Source organism: Thunnus maccoyii, chromosome 17, assembly GCF_910596095.1.
Source record: "Thunnus maccoyii chromosome 17, fThuMac1.1, whole genome shotgun sequence".
NCBI classification, from domain to species: domain Eukaryota; kingdom Metazoa; phylum Chordata; class Actinopteri; order Scombriformes; family Scombridae; genus Thunnus; species Thunnus maccoyii.
Window position 1 is genome coordinate 7,804,416 of NC_056549.1, and position 20,078 is coordinate 7,824,493.

A 20,078-nucleotide genomic window follows, 5' to 3' on the forward strand; every position below is an offset into this window, starting at 1 on the left:
ATTGCCGTACTGCAGGAGCCGTGTTTAGTCGCAACGTGAGGTTGTTTACTATTTTCTGTCACCCGTCTCGGGTAGAAAAACAGATGTACACCCTCTAACAGACAGTCACTCATTTGAAATTAAACAGTCTGCTCAACGGAAGAAATGGGGAAGCCAAAGAAAACGAGTGAGTGTGTGACAAAGTGTTTAAAATGTCGTAAATGTCTCTCTGAATTGGACAGGTTGGCTGTAGCTCGTTGCTAATGCTAACCGCAAGTCCACACTGCCTCCGTCTCATAATATGTCAGTGATTTAACTCTCTGTGCAAACACTTTTGAACCTTTAAAGCTAGATATTCCTGGTTTGAGACTCCAGTAAAGCCTTAGATTTTCAGTTAATAACGTTCTAGTTTATTAACTAGCTGTAAATTCATCTTTTGCAATGCCATATTTCTACATTGAAATACTGGAAATTGTACTGCAGTTTTTCGTCACATAACATCACAGTAAATATTTAACACCTAATTGATTGCTGCTATTCGTCAGGTGACCTCAGCCGAGCTGAGCTGATGATGATGACCATTGCTGATGTCATCAAGCAGCTGGTTGAAGCTCATGAGGAGGGAAAAGACATCAATCTCAACAAGTAAGTCTTCCCCAATGTAAACATTCAGCCCCTCACAAGCCTCACAATACAGTTAAGAACAAGTTGTCTGAATGTAAAGGGTAGTAAGTAGTCTGTTTTAATCGTAGTTACAGTATACAATAGTGTATTTTATGGTATATTTTACTTATTTATATATTTTTCCTTTGGTTAGACTGTTAAAGATGTCTAAACAGCAAGTCATACAGAAAGGTCTGACTGTTGATCTGTCTCAATGTAGGTCTAAAAACAAAGTATACATTTTGTAAAGGTCCCAGCACAGTGACAGATGTATCAGACTGTGTCAGTAAAGGCCTGACATCAGCTTTAAAAAACATGTTTCCACTACAGTGTTTACTGACATTATTTTGCTCGCTGTGGAAGGGCCTTTTTGTGATTGTTTTACTGGCAGTTTGTCACTTAATATAACTGTCAAAGTAGTGACAGTGTTGAAGCACTGTGGGTTTTTTTTGTAAAGACAACTTAATGTCAAAAAGTAGGTCTGTCAGAAAAGCCTAACTTGTTTCACACGTGCAGGTAGTGTCAGTGGTGCCCATATGTATAAGAAAATATTGGATACTGGTGTCGCCTTCAGATAAATCAACAAAAACAATAACATAATTCTTGCAAATCATCTCCATTCTTTACTCCACCTTTTATTTTTCCAAGCTTTCAAACGACTGCAAAGTTGCTCTTTTACTATTGTGTACCTTTTTATCTGTTTTCAGAGTGAAGACGAAGACTTCAGCTAAATACGGACTTGAAGCCCAGCCTCGTTTGGTGGACATCATCGCTGCCGTTCCGCCACAGTACCGTCGTGTTCTGGTGCCTAAACTAAAGGCCAAACCGATCCGCACAGCCAGCGGGGTACGTAGCCCTCATGTTCATGTCTGTTGCTGTATGTCTACTTTTAGCTTTTAATTTCAAGCGTCTTTGTCCTGTTGGCAGTGGGATGTTACTGTCAAATGTTCAGCTCAGCTCCAGTGATGGTGCTATGAATTGTTTTTGGACAGATTATATTAAAGAAAGTATGAAAGTAGGAGCCAATAGAAGTCTTTCTCACACCCCTTATCACCAGTTTAGTGCTGAAATGTGATTCCTGCAGAATAGAGGAACAGTTAAAACATTCAGTGTTTTTGTCGCAGATCGCAGTGGTGGCTGTGATGTGCAAACCTCATCGATGTCCACACATCACCTTCACAGGCAACATCTGTGTGTAAGTAACAAGTCTTGTCTTCTCTTTGCTGAAATTGCATTTTTTTTTTAGGTTTACTTGATTGTGTTGTTCTCTAGTTATATAAAAATTATGCATTGTAGATGTGAGCAGAGCATCATTATGTTAATTTATTTATTGTGTGTACAGAGGTACAAAAACTTCAAGACAGGTGGCGAGGGTTTTAGTTTTAATAGCTTATTGTAACAATTGTGTTTTTCTGTCATTACATGTTAAGCTATTTTTTGTTATTTTATTCAATGCAACTCTTAAATCAATCTTTATCCTGGCAGATACTGTCCTGGAGGGCCAGACTCAGACTTTGAATACTCCACACAGTCTTACACTGGCTATGAGGTAAAATAATGTTATTCTGTCTCTGTCATGTATTCTGGTTTACATGATCTTACTTCACTGTAGATTCACCCTGATTATCATCACTTTATCCAAAACTTTGACCTTGTATTCGATGTTATCGTAGAATTTGACTTTTTACAGCTCAAACAAATGTGTTTTGGGTTGAACTTTCCTTTAACATATCAGTTTTTAACCATTTCTGTTTTTCTGTCTTTCCAACAGCCAACTTCCATGAGAGCCATCCGAGCACGATATGACCCCTACCTTCAGACCAGACATCGGGTGGAGCAGGTCAGTGTTGCCCCGCAGTGCATTCACACCCATCTGACATCATCTTAACGACTCTTCAGCTTGTTAAAGCTTTGCTCGGTATTACCAAGAACTGAATTGTCTTCTTTTACATCAGTGCAAGATGTACATGTTGCTAAAGCTGCCATTTAAACAGCCTTTGTGCAGTGAAAGCCTCTGCCTACATACATTTATACATTTTTTATCACAACTATTGATATGATATTTAGTGTACAGTAATGAGTGTCATGGCTTTACCCGCCTGCGAAGACCTGACCCCAATTATGCCATTATTTAAATTTATAGTCACATTATTCTAATGCAGCGGAGCAAAGCCGTTCCTTAAAACAGTTTATGTAGAGATCTGTGCCGTCTGAATCTCAATTTGCCACAGTTCAAATCTTTTTTTATGGAAATTTGGATGTTCAAATTCAGTTTTATGTGCAATTGCTGCTTCTAGTATAATTCCAATTTATTTTGCAGGATATTATGATCAGTCGTAACAGCTGTTATTCCAGAGAACAACATTATGTTAGTGCACTTCACTGTACCTCCAATGACAGCCAATAAAATGTGTCAATATTGCAGTATTGCACATTACCAGTTGTATAAAATCTTGTTTGTCTTCTGTGTGATCTGCAGCTGAAGCAGCTCGGTCACAGCGTGGACAAGGTGGAGTTCATTGTGATGGGCGGGACCTTCATGGCTCTGTCCGCTGAATACAGAGACTACTTCATCAGGAACCTACACGACGCTTTGTCTGGACACACCTCCAATAACGTGGCGGAGGCCGTCAGGTACTAAAAAACCTCAGCCTCTGTTCTCTGTGTCTCATTTTCATTCAGACGTTGAAGTTTTCAGTCTCCTTTTCCTCCTCTTGTGTGTCTGCTTTTCATTTAATTCATAACATCAACTCAAACATCAGAACACGCAACAGTAAATGCAAAGAAGAACATGATGATTGTGTTGTTTTTTAATCCTTTACTGGTTTACTGGTTCACTTTTCTTTAAAGCCAGTTAAAATGCAAATAGAAATGCACAGATGGAACTTGTAGTTCCTAGTTTATTGTAGTATTGTGTGTAATTTCTGTGGATCCGAAGTAACTGGAACTATTTGCTCAAAAATGCAAAGTTAATGGATAATCTTGACAGTATTCTGATATTCATATTTTGTCCTCCACGTCTTACATGTTGAATAGTACGTCTGAGAATATTTAACCCTTTATCACACCAGAGGGAGCTATTCTACCATTTACAGCTGGATATATTCTACCTCTGCCAGGACAGAAATAAAAATAACATCATCATACTCATTTAGGTCAACTTGTAATAAAAAAAAAATAAGGATTAAGATGAATTATTAGGCTTTACTGTGTGTGTGTGTTTACCATTTTTATATCTTGTGTTTATGTCTTCTTCAACATTTTATCCCTGTACTCACCATCCTCATTGCACAGAAACTGCTTTGCTTTGTGTATTAGCAACACGGGAAGTATTGTACCATGTTTTTATTAGTGTTTATTACATGACCCCACCTCCTTTTTACCCCAAACATCCCTCAACTTAAACAGCAAACATCCTATAGGAAGCTAAGCTGACAGATTAAGCTGCCAAATGAACCCATTCAGACTTTGGGAGGAAAATAAGTGAGAGCAGTCTCAGTGAGTCTTCTTCCATTGATTTTTCACTTACTGAGTTAGACTCACTTTGAGTGCAATTTGGGTGCACGTCTGCTCAGTATGGACGAATAGTAAGTTTTTTTAGATGACTTGAAGAAGATTAAAAGTCAAAGTAGAAATACCCATTTAGTGAAGAGGTGAGGACGTCATACACACACGATTGGACCAAATAATGGATTTTCACAGGACTGAAGCTTTTTGTTTGGCTATTTACTTCCCTAAAGTCCGATAAGACCCAAGAGGCCAGTTTGTGTGAGTGTTTGTCTTTGTGCGTGTGCTTGTGGGCCAGTGTGTGTGTGTGTGTGTGTGTGTGTGTGTGTGTGAGGAAGCTCTTAGGTGTGAGTCTGGCAGGATTTGCCCTGCTCTGCTATCAGCAACCTTCGTTAAGATGCTGTGATTGTAGTAATTGTGGTGGCTGCGCAGTTTGAGAAGGGGGGAGGCATTTGGTTTGGTTTGGGACCCTTATCTCTGCCTCAGTGTATGTGTGTGTGTGTGTGTGTGTGTGTGTTTGTGTTGGTAGAAAGCGTGTGCACGTATGACACTCACGTCTCCGGTTCTGACTGCGCTCACGCTGCTCCTGATCTGATCACAGCAGCGAGATACCTCGCCCAAGATAATAGACTTTTTATTGATTCATTTCATACAATCTGATCATTCTCTCTGGAGCATAAACTCCTGTAATTGGTGTAAATCAGCCAGCAGACTGTAAAAGATGGACATTTATTGCCAGCAGATACAGAATCAGAAGGAACATGAGCTGGCATGAGGGTAGCTAATGGTCATTGGGAGCAGCTGGAGTGGAGAAAAGGACAGCTGGCTGGTGTGCTGAGATGAGATGTGTCTGTTCGGTCACTTGTGTTGTTTTTTTTGTGGTTTCAAACAGTGACTCAAATAATTTTGGAAGCAGAGTCTGATTCAGACTACATGAATCTCTGAAAACTTCTGTCTCGAAATTGCATTTTAAAGAATAACAAGGTGCCGTGCTGCGTCACCTCTAGACACTTTCTACATCTGGCTGCGTCTTCCAGTGCTTTAGTGCTTCTCCAATCAGAAGACCTGCTGCTGTGTGGACACGCAATAGTTTTTCATGAACCTCGGTTACGCAGCAGGTAATTAAAACTCCATCAATGATCAGTTGCAAAGGTCTAAGGTCCGTCTACTGCTGGAGGATCAACGGGCTAAGGATGATGATACATTTTTAGAAATATTAAAACCCCCCTTCACTCAAAAACATGGTTTGCTTCTTGTTACTTCACTGTGATGTTTGAGCTTCACTGTGCAGAATGACGTCTGTGCAGTTTGAAATTCGAAGCCGGTTTCACATTCATCATCCGAAGAGGGAACGTTTCTCTGTGATCACCTTGAATCTTGAGTTTTAAGAAGCACATGTACAGTCATGATTTTGTGACATCACAAAAGGCCTTTTCAGTCAAGTAAGGTGCATCTAGTAGTTAAACTTTTGAAATGAAAAACATTTGCATATTTATGGATTCTGGATTTTTCGATGAGTATTTTTATACTGTATGTCTGAAAACATGTTTGGAGGGGATCTTCAAAAATTTCAATGAAGAATAAGTAATTAGGGAACTAGGAGAGGGGATTGAGAGGTGGAGGTATCATTTTGTGCAGTCACTAACTGCATTAATGCGTATGACCCAATAATTGGACAAATGTGTCTTTGTAAGAATAATATGTGCTCACTGGTATGTGCTGCATATATGTGAAGGTTGGTAATTGTCATAATGACACAGAATCTTCTTGTATATCTGCTTTCTGTTCCAGTAAAGAGAATTTTACATCATATATATATATATACAGATAACATTGTTACCCATGTACAGTATAAAATAGAATCTGAGGAATCTGAAGTCCTGTATTCACACTTCTTTTAGCTCTGCTTTGGTCTCCGTCATCTCCTGAGGGAAATATTCGGCTGTTTAGCTGCTAAATGCTCCAGTTTTCACCAGCTAGTCACTAACTGTGTCTGCTGTTTGATGCTGGGCAGGTAGCTCACAGCAGGTGTTCAGAGCATTTTTCTTAAAAACAGCTGCCTGCTGCTGCTGGTTGATGAGATATCTGTGGGTTCGTTGCTGCAGATATCTCAACACACAGAGTCCTTTGATCCATTGTTATCATAAAAATATTGATTGTAGCCACTGGCACCCTGTGTGGAAACACTGAGATACTAATACTAATCTCTAAATACAATCAAATAAACCTTAAATTGTTTTGAGACTTAATCCGTATCCCTTTACGATCAAGACCTATAAATTACTAAATAATTAACTAAATAGTTCACTTGCTTTTGACACAAAGTAAATACTCATTAATATCTCATTTGACTTAATTTGCTTTGCCAACATATTTTTTTTTTCTGCTATCATCTGTGTTGTTTTTTTTATTGCGCTAGTTTGTCCTTAATGTGAGGTCTGTGTTAACTGTCTGAATAATGAGCCATGCAAACTCGCAGCATGTAAATTGATGTTGCTAAATGATCCCAGCAGTATGTTTCATTCATATAGTGCCTTCCAACATACTCAGTGAGATTAAATTGCGAAATTAAAAAAAAAAAACATTATTACATCAAAGCATAAAAAGATATTACGCTATAAGCATTTTATGATCAAAAATAACATCAACAGAAGAGACGTTTTCTTCCTGCAGGTACTCTGAGCGCAGCAACACCAAGTGTGTGGGAATCACCATTGAGACGCGGCCTGACTACTGCCTGAAGCGACACCTCAGCGACATGCTGGGCTACGGCTGCACCCGACTGGAGATAGGAGTCCAGAGTGTGTATGAAGATGTGGCCCGCGACACCAACAGGTCAGTAGGTCAGCGAGGACGCACGCATGCAGATAGAAAACCAGACACGGTGTGATAGCAGCAGGTCTGATGGTTTTCCTGTGTGTGTGTGTGTGTGTGTGTGTGTGTGTGTGTGTGTGTGTGTGTGTGTGTGTGTGTGTGTGTGTGTGTGTGTGTGTGTGTTTTCTACAGGGGCCACACAGTGCGAGCCGTGTGTGAGTCTTTCCACTTGGCAAAAGACGCCGGCTTCAAAGTGGTGGCGCACATGATGCCAGACCTGCCCAACGTCGGCATGGAGAGGGATGTGGAGCAGTTTATTGTAAGCATTCACATTATTTTAAACATTTAAGATTACTTTAAACTTTGTTTTTGGCTGAATGCAGTGATACATTTCAAGAGATTTGGGATGTTTTTCTGCCTGTTTTTTTTTTCTGCAGCTTGTAAATGTTGATCTGATCATTTTATTCTAGCGGGCAGCTCTACAATTTGTAAGACCAGATAAGTGATTGATCATAATATATTGATTTGACTTTGGAAAAATACATGGTAATTCATGTAAATTTACCCCAGAGAACAATGTAATAAAGTGTTACTTCAAACACTTCTATTATACTCCCATAGTAACAACATATATCAGGATACATAATTACATTTCTCCATGTAATTTTTATTAAATGTGTGTTTTTTTTTCTAAAGCGGTACAGGATTCATAAATAGTAATTATTTATTACTGTGGCCGTGTAATTTGATTTATGGTGGAAGTTAACTTTTGCAGCGCATCTTGTGCCGTTTGCGCTACTTTCTCATGACGGCTACAGAACAATGTAAGAGTCAAGATGTATAAACAATGCACAAAAACAATGCCATCTCCCACAAATAAACTGGTATTTATAAAAGAAGACTGTGCAGTGAGAATGTGCACCCTGCAGTGCAGTTACTTGTAAAATGCCAGTCAAAGGTCCAATTATAAACAAAATTTTGATTAATTATGTAGTTTTATGCATCTTGGGTGAAATGTTTGTGGCTTCGTCTATGCTCAGTTTTCATTGCATCAAGTCTTAAAGCAGTTTGGATGGACACCATCATTATAATATTTAATATAGTGTAATGTCCTACAGAGGCGGATCAGGACTCAATGTCTTTTTGACAGCTACTGTTGTCAGAGCATGTACTTTTAGGGATTTTTGCCTTTTCTTGGGCACTTTGAGATTGTAGATACAGACAAGAAAGATGTAGAGAGAGAGAAAGTAGTATGATATGCAGCAAAGGTCCATGTTCACAATGACACTGCACTTCTTACCCAGTATGCAGCTCAGCCACCCGATCACTAGGACACCCCTCTTACCCAAAGATTTGTTTTGTTTTGAGGTGATATAAGAGGTTAATTGGACTGTCACCTCTAGCGGCAACTGTCAATCACTGCATAGTCTGCAGATAATTATATTCCGCTCAAGTTTAGCATGCAAATGTGCATCTATTTTAGCATAAAAGGGACCCATATGGTCACTGTGGTAAGTTGGGTTGGAGCTTGAGGTTCCCCTCTATATGGCAAAACAATAAAAAATCTGGATAGATATTATTTTTAGGATAGTTTCTGAGTTTCAGGTTGACAAAGTTCCTTAAACTGAAACAGAAACAAAATGACTGCAGACTAAAAATAAAAGCAGTAGAGTGATGCACCACATCATCAGTATTGTTTGTGACAATAGCAATCAAGTCTTCTTCTTCTTCTTCTTCTGCTTTGAGTCAGAGTGTGTCATCACTCTACTTATTACACAGTAGTGTAGTAACAAGAAAGTCCTACATGTACTGTAGCATCTTAAAATAGCAACAGAAAAGCTGCGACAGTCGACTCACAGTCCCAACTGTGATGTGACTCAATAGAAAATCCTGTCAGATGTCTCTCAACAGCAGGATCACTTTACAGCTCTGATTGGAAACACAGCTATTATAATACGAATACGCGGTATCATAACAGGGCTCCCTCCCAACAAGCATGACTGTAGGATGTAAATGAAGACTCAGTTTGAGACTGTGCGTAGTTTCAGCTCATTTGGGTTATTTTCGCATCGTTGAGGCAGAAGCGAAGTGATTAAAAAAAACACAGCAATGATGGAAAAGAACAGATTTGCTAATTGGTGCAGGTGATACTCTGACGCACTCCTAATCAAAATGTGTCACTCAATGTCTCAGCAATAGTAACGTTTTTTTTTGTTGTTGTTTGTTTTATTGCTGTGTCTGATGTGTCTGGCTTTACAAGTTGTGAGTCACAGTGTTTGGCATTACAGCGGAGTAGTAGTTAGATTTTCCTCTGTAATGAGCTACAATACAAACAGAGACGGAGCATTCGGGTATAATGTGGAAACTTTGTCCTGCTCAGAGAGGCTGACTTAATGAAACGTTGAATGCAGTACGTTACGCCGGCTGATTTTAAAAATAGGGGTTTTGTCTCTTATTTGTGGCTCTCGGTCCAGGCTAAGCACATTTTTCACACCTGGAAACTTTTTGAAAACAATCTCCTCAGTGGATAAATCTGAAAAACGGCAGCTGTAGGAAAACTGAGCTTTTTGGAAAATGATGACGCAACTCTGGTCGTGAGCTGTGTGGCAGTAAATTTAAGTTTGACCTTTTGGAAAATATGCTTATTTGCTGAAAAGTTAGATAAGAAAATCAATATCTCTCTTATGTTTGTGCATAAAGTACGAAAGTTTAGCTAGCAGCCATTTAGCTTTGCTTAGCTTAAAGGCAGGGAAGCAGGGGGAAACGGCTAGCTTAGCTCTGTCCACAATTTAAAAAAAAAATACCACTTCTCACCTTGTTTTGTACAAATTAAACAATCAAGATTAACATATTCATTAATTAGTGAGCTTTAGAAGTGCTGGTTGGGGTTTTTTGACTTAGGACGGACCCATGCTAGCTGTTCCCCTCTGCTTCCAATCTTCATGCTAAGCTAAGCTAATTGCCTGCTGGCTTTAGCTTCATATTTAACAGATAAATATGAGAGCGGTATCAGTCTTCTCATCTAACTCTCAGAAAGAAAGTGAATAATCCTTTTTTCAAAAAAAAAAACTATTAATTTAAGAAGACCACTTTCTGTTTCCTTTTACTTTCTATGTGATTTTAAATAATTTTAAATGTCACTATAAGATAAACGTTTATTAATCTTCACGGGGGGCATTCAGGAAATTCACTATAGCTAATCACACACAGGTTTTGTCACTTACTTGTATTTTATATTGTCAGATAATCATAAAATAAGAATGTTTCCTGGTTAAAAGGTAATATTCATGAGCTGCAATCAAATGACTCTTTTATGCTTGTTCTGTTGTCTGACAAAAACATGTAAATGAAAACAACTAAACTGTGAGTTCAGCTGTATTTACACTAGCCTGACTAATAGTGGTTTTTAGGCAAATACGAATAGCAATATTTGAGAATTTTAAAAAATTGATAATATACTGTCAGTTTTTTTTTTTTTACATAAACATATGACAAAAAATAAACTTATAATAATGATAATACATTTCATTTATAGAGTGCTTTTCAAGGTACTCTTTCAAGGACGCTTTACGAAAGTTAAAAGGATCGTTAAAAAAAATAAAAACAACACACTAAAAACTACTTGTCAGTACTTGACATATTATTGCATTGGTGTTATTTACAGTGGTATGAAAGCACTATTTCAGTATTTTAGAGGTTATTTTTGTGTGTTGTTGTATATATCGATGATGGCATTCAAGGCACATCCAATCTTTTAAGCATCAGCAGATCTGAGTGCTTCATTTTTCACAGAAAAAGATTTAAGTTGTAGAAAAGAGTCCGTGTCTTCCAGCGGATTTGTTGCATTACCTCTCTCTATACGTGTGTGTGTGTGTGTTTGTGTTTACAGAACCGCTTCCTTGTGTGAGTGTGTGTTTGATGGTAATATGGAGGGTATCAGCAGGTCGCCACAGTGAGGGGAAGCACATTAAATGTGTATTTGGCTCTCGGAGTCTCTTTTCTGCAACAGTCCCTCTGTCATTTGCCTCTTGTGTAAGCTCAATATTTTCTCTGTCCCGTCTTTGTCTCTCTCTCGCTCCTCTCCATTATCTCTCACTTTATCTTTCTCCTCTCTCTCTCCTTTCCAATTGCAAACTTTTCACTTCTACTTTCTCTTCTCCTCGACAGTCTCTCTTCCTTCTCATCTCTCCTGTCACTTCATCTATCTCCTCCGCTGCGTCTGCCTCTCTCCCTCCCCATCTTATTGCACTGACATTTCCAGATTATACAACTTGTGCGTGGCTCCCCTTCGCTCGTCCACGTCCTATCTAATCTTCCATGACGTGCTTCCCACTAGTGAGAGGGGGAAAAATATGCAGGTCTTTTAAACATCTTCACTCCAGGAACCCAAACTAAGCATCCCTAGATTTTTCCTTGGATCCATAATATTCACCGCTACACCTCTGAGACAGGAAGCTTCCACTTTGAAAGGCATTCAAGGCCGTGGTTAAATGTGGAAGAAGTGGAAAATAACAGAAAAGATGGAAGAAAAAAGACAGAGTTTTTCATTTCTCAAGTCAATTTTATTTGTAAAGCCCAATATCGCCAATCACAAATGTTTAATTTTCTGTCAGGGGATTTAGAAATTTGGCGACTTCCAGTGATCAATCAAAAATTACTCCGACCTATGGACACTGAGAAGAACAGTTTTCACCAGATTGTCATTTGACAAATAAAAACTTCCTCCATCCGAATGATTTGAAAGAAATGTGTACAAATAAGGGCTTAAAGGGAAATCAAACAGTTTTGTTGGATGGATGAAAAGTCTGGATGAATATTTATTATCTCAGTACTGAGCAATTTCTAATATTTGTGATGATCATTGCAGCCAAAATCGTGCAGGCCTGTTTGCATTAAGACTCCAGCTGCCCTGTGACCCTACAAATGATTAACCAGGGAAAGATGATGAATGGGCTGGAATAGATTTTCACTTTTTACGTTTGCTTTCAACATCTAATGCTTTCAAATATGATGCAAACAGCAGCTGTGGTTTCAGTGGAAGGATGTTTACTTAAATATAAAAGACCCTGCGTGAAAATTGGTAATAATAATTTAATTCAGGCCTCGTTAGCGTAGAGCTCTCCGGTACTGGTTGCCAGCAGGCAAGCCGAGCAGGGATCTCAAATTTTCTTTTCTTTTTGCATCATTCATTCAAACATGCTTCATTTTCAGCCATTTTCTGTTGTCCTGAACACGTTGAGTGCCCGACGTCAGCCTGGTTCACGGACTCGCTGTAGGCCGAGAGCAGCAGAAGGAGAACTTTGCATCCTCCTTCTGTCCATCATGGCGGTCCTGATAATGAAATTCGATTACAACTTCCTCCCAGCCTGAGATCCTCTTTCACTTATCTCTCGTTTACAGATGCTTCCTGTCCCAGGGGAGGCATCCTTAACAGGGTTCCTCTTCACCAACCAACAGGAGCTGTGATAGACGCTCCAAAACGGTAGCATGTGCAGGATCCCCAAAATAGTCTCTAGACTCCCTTTTTTTTTAATGTGGTATTGCCGCATTGTTATTTGTCTGATTAAATCCCCCCCCCCCCCCCCTCCCTCGCTTTAGGTTTAGTGCAGGACCATGCAGGATGCGTCCTCATGTGATTATGAGCTGTGACGAGAGAGAGAGAAAGGGAGATTATGCGATACTGATAATGTGGCCAATTTTGGAGAATGTGCCTCGATTCCAGATCTTCACGGTCCCGATCATGATACTCAGTGCTGAGGGGAGGAGAATGACTGGAAATCACACTGTCACCCTTCACTGCACTAAACCGGACAGCTACATTCGTTTGCTTCAATTGAATAACCGAGCCCTGCTGTGCTGTCCTCTTGATATCTGCTTTATATGATGGATGTGCGCTCTTAATGTTGGGCGCAGGAGTCAGTGACTTTGCAAATGGACCATTTTTATATGTAGCGTTGAGATACTTTTCTTTGCGGCTGTCTGGTCAGGGAGTTAAAAGGCAGATGAAAGCATTTGTCTCAGGGGGAATTTTCAAGAACCTCTGTCATTTTTCCTTATCTGCATTCTTTTTTGGCTCATTTTTTTCCTCTTTATTTTTTCCCTCTTTCTCAATTTAAAGAGGCTCCGTTGGCGAAAACAGAGAAATGATGCAACAATAAGTGGTGGTAAAACAAACAACGGCATATAAATTGATTATTACAGCAATGACTAGGAGAAAAAAGAAGAATCACTTAGTTTTTCTCCTGCTTTTCTCAAACAACTCATGAATATAAATTTGGAAAAAGAAGAAGTTTATACCCGTCTTTGTGATTATTTGCAAGCAGTTTCAAACATAATTGGCTGAAAATACGATTTGGGAAGTTTCATATTTTAGCGTTTGTGATGGTTTGGTCTTTTTCTGGTGTGAGACTTATACAATATACGCTTAATTCACTTGCTATTTTGTCATGAATTTAATTTCAGTAGACTATTAATAAAGAGACTGTAATGGTGTCTGTTTTCATGGAAGTGTTCAGTGTTGTTCAGCTTTTCATTTTTGGTTGCAGCAGACAGAATGCAAATAGAGAAGATTGTCTAATGCAACAAGTTATTTTGGATGCAAATAAATGCTGTTTGATATGATCAGATCTGCACGTCTTCAAAGTGTAACAGAGATCTGTGTTGTTGTTTTTTTTTGCAGGAGTTTTTTGAGAATCCAGCGTTCAGGCCCGATGGTTTGAAGCTGTACCCAACTCTGGTGATCCGGGGTACAGGTCTGTATGAGCTGTGGAAGACGGGTCGGTACAAGAGCTACACACCCAGCGCCCTGGTGGACCTGGTAGCTCGAATCCTGGCACTGGTGCCTCCTTGGACACGAGTATACCGGGTGCAGAGGTAAATGAATGGACTTGAGGGGTTGGATGTAAACAGTATGTGGTTTAAAGCTCCGTTAAGCAATATATTTGATATAAACATTGATACAAATGTCGTCGCATTTGTATCAAGAATTAATAACCAACTCTGCAGCGCTATGTGGCTTTTAACTGCCTGTAAGCTGCAACTCTGGGCTTCAAACCGGCACCAATGCAGTACATTAGCTGTAAGCTAGCTAGCAAGGGATGCACCAAACGTGTATATGGGAGTGGTCGTCTCGTTATATCCCTCTAGTCTCTTTCCTGTTGTCTCTGCTTGTTAATGAAGCAGATGTATAAAGCCCTGGGATTTTTTTAATTACGGTGAAACATTTCCAACCCGCGGGTAATTTTGCACTTCCCCAAGCGAATTTCACGTTAAATCTCATCTTTCAATTGAGTTTGAGTGTATGTTACCTGCCCACCACAAAATGGCAGAGACAGAAAGTAGCAGCTAACAGCTAAAACCCCATATATGTTGGGGGAAATTAAGCTAGAGCAAGAACAAGAGCGAACATTGGAGTAAACAATCATCAGGCACCTAGAAACACAATGGGCAGTTGTTGGCCAACAGTGCAGCCACAAGACATTGATAAGAAATCAGATACTAGTGTTAGTTTGTTTTGGAGTCTTTCTGCCACCTAGTGGTCAGAAATCTCTTGATGCAGCTTTAAGTTTTAGCACTAGACCTGTTGGTCTATAACTAGGTGATTGTAGAAGAGACTGAATCAATTCCTTCTGGAAATCTCCTTTTAAATGGTCGTGCCATCAGAATAATTAGCTATAATCACAAAAATGTTCACATGGGGATTTTAAAACAGTTAAAAGCAACAAAGTTAGCGGAGACATATTTCTCAGAGCTAATTCAGGTACATTAGTTTTGCCTGATGTGCATCTGCATCATTGACCAGATACACACAGATATTTTGTGCTTCACTGATTTTGTGTATATTTTTGTTGTTGTCTCTTTAATATCCCATTAAAGTTATTCTTACAATGTTTCATATCTCAATTGTCTCCCTCTTTTCCTTCCTCCTGCTGTTGTACCGCCAATCAGGGACATCCCCATGCCACTGGTGAGCTCCGGAGTAGAGCACGGCAACCTGAGAGAGTTGGCTCTGGCCAGGATGAAGGACATGGGCACTGAGGTGAGACTCAAAGGCCTCTTATATTAAACTAAAAGACTCCGTGTCAGCTTCTTTTGAGTGAGGAAGCTAATAGAGTTTCTCAGCTGGGACACCAAACAGGTACCGTAGAACTCCGGCGGTGGCAGCAGCCAACAGATGAATGCTGACTGTCCGAATAAATTTGCATACGTTGCTATGGTAGGGTAAGATGACAGATTAAAAAACCTGCCAAAAGTAGTTTAGAGCTGATAGAGCATAGAATTGAAGCACCCTCCCTCCCACGCTCCCAGGTTTATTGAATCTCTCTAGGGGAGGTAGAAAGTAGAGGACGACTTCAGTGCATGTAGATCCTCTTGAGTTCCTCCAGGCCAGCGTGCACCTATCGGACTCACCAGCACAGCACATGAGGCAGAGGATGCCTTGCCAACTTCCATCAAAACACACATATGGGGTAAAGAGCCACCTGTGTATTACAAATAACCAAGGCATTTTTACTGTCAGGCTAAATTAGAACCATACAAACATCAGTGTCAGCATCTGCTATTTTTCCTCCACTTGGCTCTACTTTGTTATTATCCCCTTTTTTACAACATTAGCACTTGTTCATCATCAAAGACATCACAGGAGAGTGAGAGACGTGTTATGTTTGACGTCACATATTGCACCACATTCCCACCAAACTTTTATGCTGTGATGATTTTAAATTATTCGAACTTTGACCCAGTTTCCCCACTGACTTTTCCAAACTGGCTTGCGGCTTAATGCATCTCATTGCACACGCAGAGACCTGTCTTCACTGTGTTCTAATTAAATCACTCTTTTCCTAGCCTGTTTTTGTACCACATTTTTTCCGTCTTATTATTAAGAAATTGCAGTTGTAATCCCTAAGATTTCAGTCCCTGATTGATTTGTTGACACCTGTGGTTACTGGTTGTGATAGCAAATGCATTTTAATACAACAGCAAACACTCCTTGAGCAACTACTTTATAAGAAATACAAAAGAGCAGCTGGTGTATCTGTTCACAGAGCAGCCAAACAAACTCATTATGTTTTTTAATAAAGAAGCCCTTTTTTCCATCTCGCTATGAGCAACCGCCATCTGACTTCATGCTGCACACATCGCGAGTAGTTTTCCACACAACAGCAGGACACAGTTAAGTTTATTATCTTTCTGAGAAGTTAGAGGTGTGCCGCTTGTCGCCTGCAGCTCTTCATCTAACAGCTCTCTGTAGCTGCTCCTTCTTGTCCCATTACTCCCTGCAATGTTTACTGAACCGCTGAGGGGAAAAAAATGCATAAAATGACCCCTGTCTTGCTTTGGAGATGCATTTTTGATGAATGTTTGCTGTCACTGCTGTAACCGTGGTAACAAATACATTGTGTTTCCAGTTACTGCCCATTTGAGTCTTTGATTCTTTCTCTGTATGTAGTGTCGAGACGTGAGAACCAGAGAAGTGGGTATTCAGGAGATCCACCATAAAGTCAGACCTTACCAGGTAACAGGCAGCATCCTGGAAATGAAGTACAATCACTTTTTTCCAGAGTTGGAAATCAATAAGTGAAACGTTGTGGTGTTGTACAGCTCAGGACACTTACTCACAAAGTTGTATGTGTTCAGGTGGAGCTGGTGCGGAGGGACTACGTGGCCAACGGCGGCTGGGAGACCTTCCTCTCCTACGAAGATCCGAAGCAGGACATCCTGATCGGCCTGCTGCGTCTGCGCCGCTGCTCCCCTCAGTCCTTCCGTCCGGAGCTGAAAGGGAGCGTGTCCATCGTCCGCGAGCTGCACGTGTACGGCAGCGTGGTCCCGGTCAGCAGCCGAGACCCCAGCAAGTTCCAACATCAGGTGGTTATGCTTACACATACACACCAGCACTAAATATAAATTATATACACAAATGCTTTGATTTCCCCACCAGCTGTGAATCAGATTGCTTTTCTCTAACACCTCCGACTGATCTGAAATGAGTGATTTTTAAAAAAGTAAATCTCTTTATCTGTTCCCTTCTCTCCTGCTTGATTAGGGCTTTGGTATGATGCTGATGGAGGAGGCTGAGAGAATTGCCAGAGATGAACACGGCTCCAGCAAATTGGCCGTTATCTCAGGTGAGATTTGGATCAGCACAGGAGGGCTTCATTTATCCCCTCCTCAGACGTCCAAATACAAACATCTATTTAGGCCATATAATGACTACAAAAATATAGTGTTACATGTGTGCAGCTGTCATCAGAAAGCAAAAGTAAATGTTCTGCAAGTCAAAACTTTATATTAGACGGTACAGAACGATTCTGGATATGTGTTCATCCGTTTTCACCACCTAAAGGTATTTAAGTCATTCAAGAATATTTCTACATCGTGTTCTAAAGTTACTCTTAGAGCCTGACCGATACTGGATTTTTAAAACTACTCATTTGAAAATTTTCAGTAAGGATCCCTTGAATTTGGTATTACAGAATTGTGACTAAGATATGTAGTGAGAAAGACATTTTAAAGTTGAAAAATCAACATGTAATGCTCTCTGTTGGACAAACTATGTGATGAAGACACTAACTGTCCACCCCTCTCTGTTCTGTATAACAGACATACAGTAGTTTACTTTATAGTAAGCAGTAAATTGAGATGTCAGACACTGAGGAACCGTTGTCATTGTGTGACATCACTGACGGATGTATGCTGTATTTACGCCATGTCGACAGAAACAGGAAAAGCTCCTGTTATGCCCACTTGAGAGCAATCGTGCAATATATCTAGATGGTCAGCCTGTCAGCCTTGTGGTCGCACCAGACAGATCAATAACAAGTGAAAGCAGATGATAACAAGCTCTGTATAGCTCCTTTTAAAACGGCTAAATTGATTGTATTACTGTTAATAGTGGATTTTATTTAGATGTACACTAACTGACATCGATTGAGGCTTTGAAGCCATGTTGCCAAAGGTTTGTTGACACTTGGTCTTTTCACCAAGTGGGAGATATCGTAGCTCTTCCTATTCCTGATGTCTCCGATTCAGAATTACAAGTCAGAGGCTGATGTGAAAGGTTATTATGATTGTGGCAAATGCTTTTTGTTTCCATTGTGGGAATATTTGAGGGCACTATATAGTAAAAAATGAACACACTCAGACAATTCGGTTGGTAAATGTAGTTCAATATGAGTGATTTCTGACACTGAAACTTTCTAAATGACTGCAATGTACTGCAATTTCTTACTTATTAGTCATATACACCAATACAGATATATGTATATGACTTGATCTGGTTACTTTGTGATAGAAAAGTGGTTCAATAACATATATTGTGATACATTTTTCTAGCAGTGACTGTTTCGTTTCTGTGGTTCTCATGTATCGAGCACTTTGTTGACTTCTCTGGTGTGTTTTGCAGGTGTAGGAACCAGGAACTACTACAGGAAGATGGGCTATGAGTTGGAGGGTCCATATATGGTGAAGGACCTGTATGGACCCGACATGAACTGAACCTGGACGATGATTTTATTTATCAAGACATTATTCTTTGGACATGATTCCTGTGGCATTTGGAGTGAAACTTCAGAGGAAGAGATATCGGTTGGGTTCTTGCATCTGCTTTTTTTATCTGGAACACGGCAAGACCATCCGCCGCTTTATTTTAGATATGGAGAAGGTGTTAAGGAGTTAAGACATTTGAGATGAGGCCACAGTGTTTGAGATGCATACAGTCTATACTGCTACGACAGATTGTGACATTTTAAAAAGTTCAATTTTAATCCTCCTCATCTGTTTTCTTTAACAGATACTAAACAAGACACACACAAACAACGGGCATGATGGTATTTTAAGTTTTCCACACTGAAACAAATAGTGCCTTTCACATGAACTGCTTCGGAAGGCAGTACGTCTTCTGTTTAAGACGAGAGGAGAGCGGTGCTGCCAAGGCATTTTAAATTCTACTCATATGTTTCATGTGTCTGGTGAAGAAAAATCTGAATGTCAAGGTATCCATTCTATAATTTTTGTGTAATTCGTCTAGGATGAGGAACCTGTTTAGCATTGCGGTTTAGTTAATCATGTTTATGTTGCAGTTAAATAGAAAACCCATTATGAGTCAGGCGTTCATTAAGGGTTGGCAGTGGATGAATGCACAGTGAGAAATGTCCTTACTGGGCAGCCGTTGTGTAATTGCACAATTTTGATTTATAGGGCAGGAAATTGAATATTAGTGTTACATAAATTGCTTTTTAAAGCCCCTCAGTTAATCCTATTTCTTGTTTTTCTGTCATGCGGTACATGTATTCTGTTAGTATCCAGATGTTCAACCAACATCACACATCGCATTCTCTCAAAGAATAAAGTATATTTCAGTTATTTCTGTCTCTTGCTGTGTGAGAGTTCTTGATATCACGGCGGTCTTTGTAAGACATTTCAATAATTAAACCTAAATGACAGAAGAGCTAAAAAGGTTTTAGCTTCCAAAGAAATGTCACACCATTGCAGTTCCTCCTATATAATGTATTCCCCAATGTCAAGGGTGCCAGCCCTTCCAGGAGACCCCTGATGATTGCCCTATGAGAGTGTATTACTGGCTCATTTGACACAGCTTTTCCAATTACATCTCCATCAGTTACCTGTCTATTGAACATTGACTGAATGCTGTGTTCAGCCATACTGTTACTGGAAAGGGTTTGTCATTTGAAAAATAGCTAGCAATAAAGCACAAAAGACTCATTCGGTGACCTATGTCTCATATAGATTCCGACTGCATGTGGCAACTGAAGTCGAACGGCCATGCGTAATTTCCTGGATGCGGCCCCTGTGTCGTGACTGAGCTATGCTGTGTGTTGGTGTTGCAGTCCTGACGCATTGAGGAATAAGCCACATTCGGGCTTTCTCTCCACGCTTGCTCACTCTGCTATCAGCTGTGAAATCTGAAAGGACTCCCCCCCCACCACCCCCGCCCACCTCTCAGACTCGCTGAGTCTGTGCGGAGCAGATTTGTGCTGTAGAGGAAGGCAGAGTTTGCTTTAATCTGCACTGCAACATGAACAGAAGTCTAGCAAGTTCAGTTAAACTGTGCTGAAGTGACGTTTAGAGGACTTGTCTGCTAAAATGACCAGCAATAG

The 20,078-nt window shown here is 40.0% G+C and overlaps 1 protein-coding gene across 1 annotated transcript; it reads left to right on the forward strand.

The window, feature by feature from the left end:
- The first annotated feature begins 15 nt into the window (after nt 1-15).
- elp3 (elongator acetyltransferase complex subunit 3) lies at nt 16-19,323 on the forward strand. The gene is made up of 15 exons (XM_042391027.1): nt 16-166; nt 525-624; nt 1,350-1,488; nt 1,767-1,837; nt 2,128-2,191; nt 2,414-2,482; nt 3,122-3,276; nt 6,823-6,984; nt 7,156-7,282; nt 13,643-13,836; nt 14,911-15,001; nt 16,412-16,477; nt 16,600-16,827; nt 17,006-17,087; nt 18,365-19,323. Exons 1-15 carry the CDS (start codon nt 145-147, stop codon nt 18,454-18,456), a joined length of 1,662 nt encoding a protein of 553 aa, XP_042246961.1. The 5' UTR covers nt 16-144; the 3' UTR covers nt 18,457-19,323.
- Nucleotides 19,324-20,078: the final 755 nt, after the last annotated feature.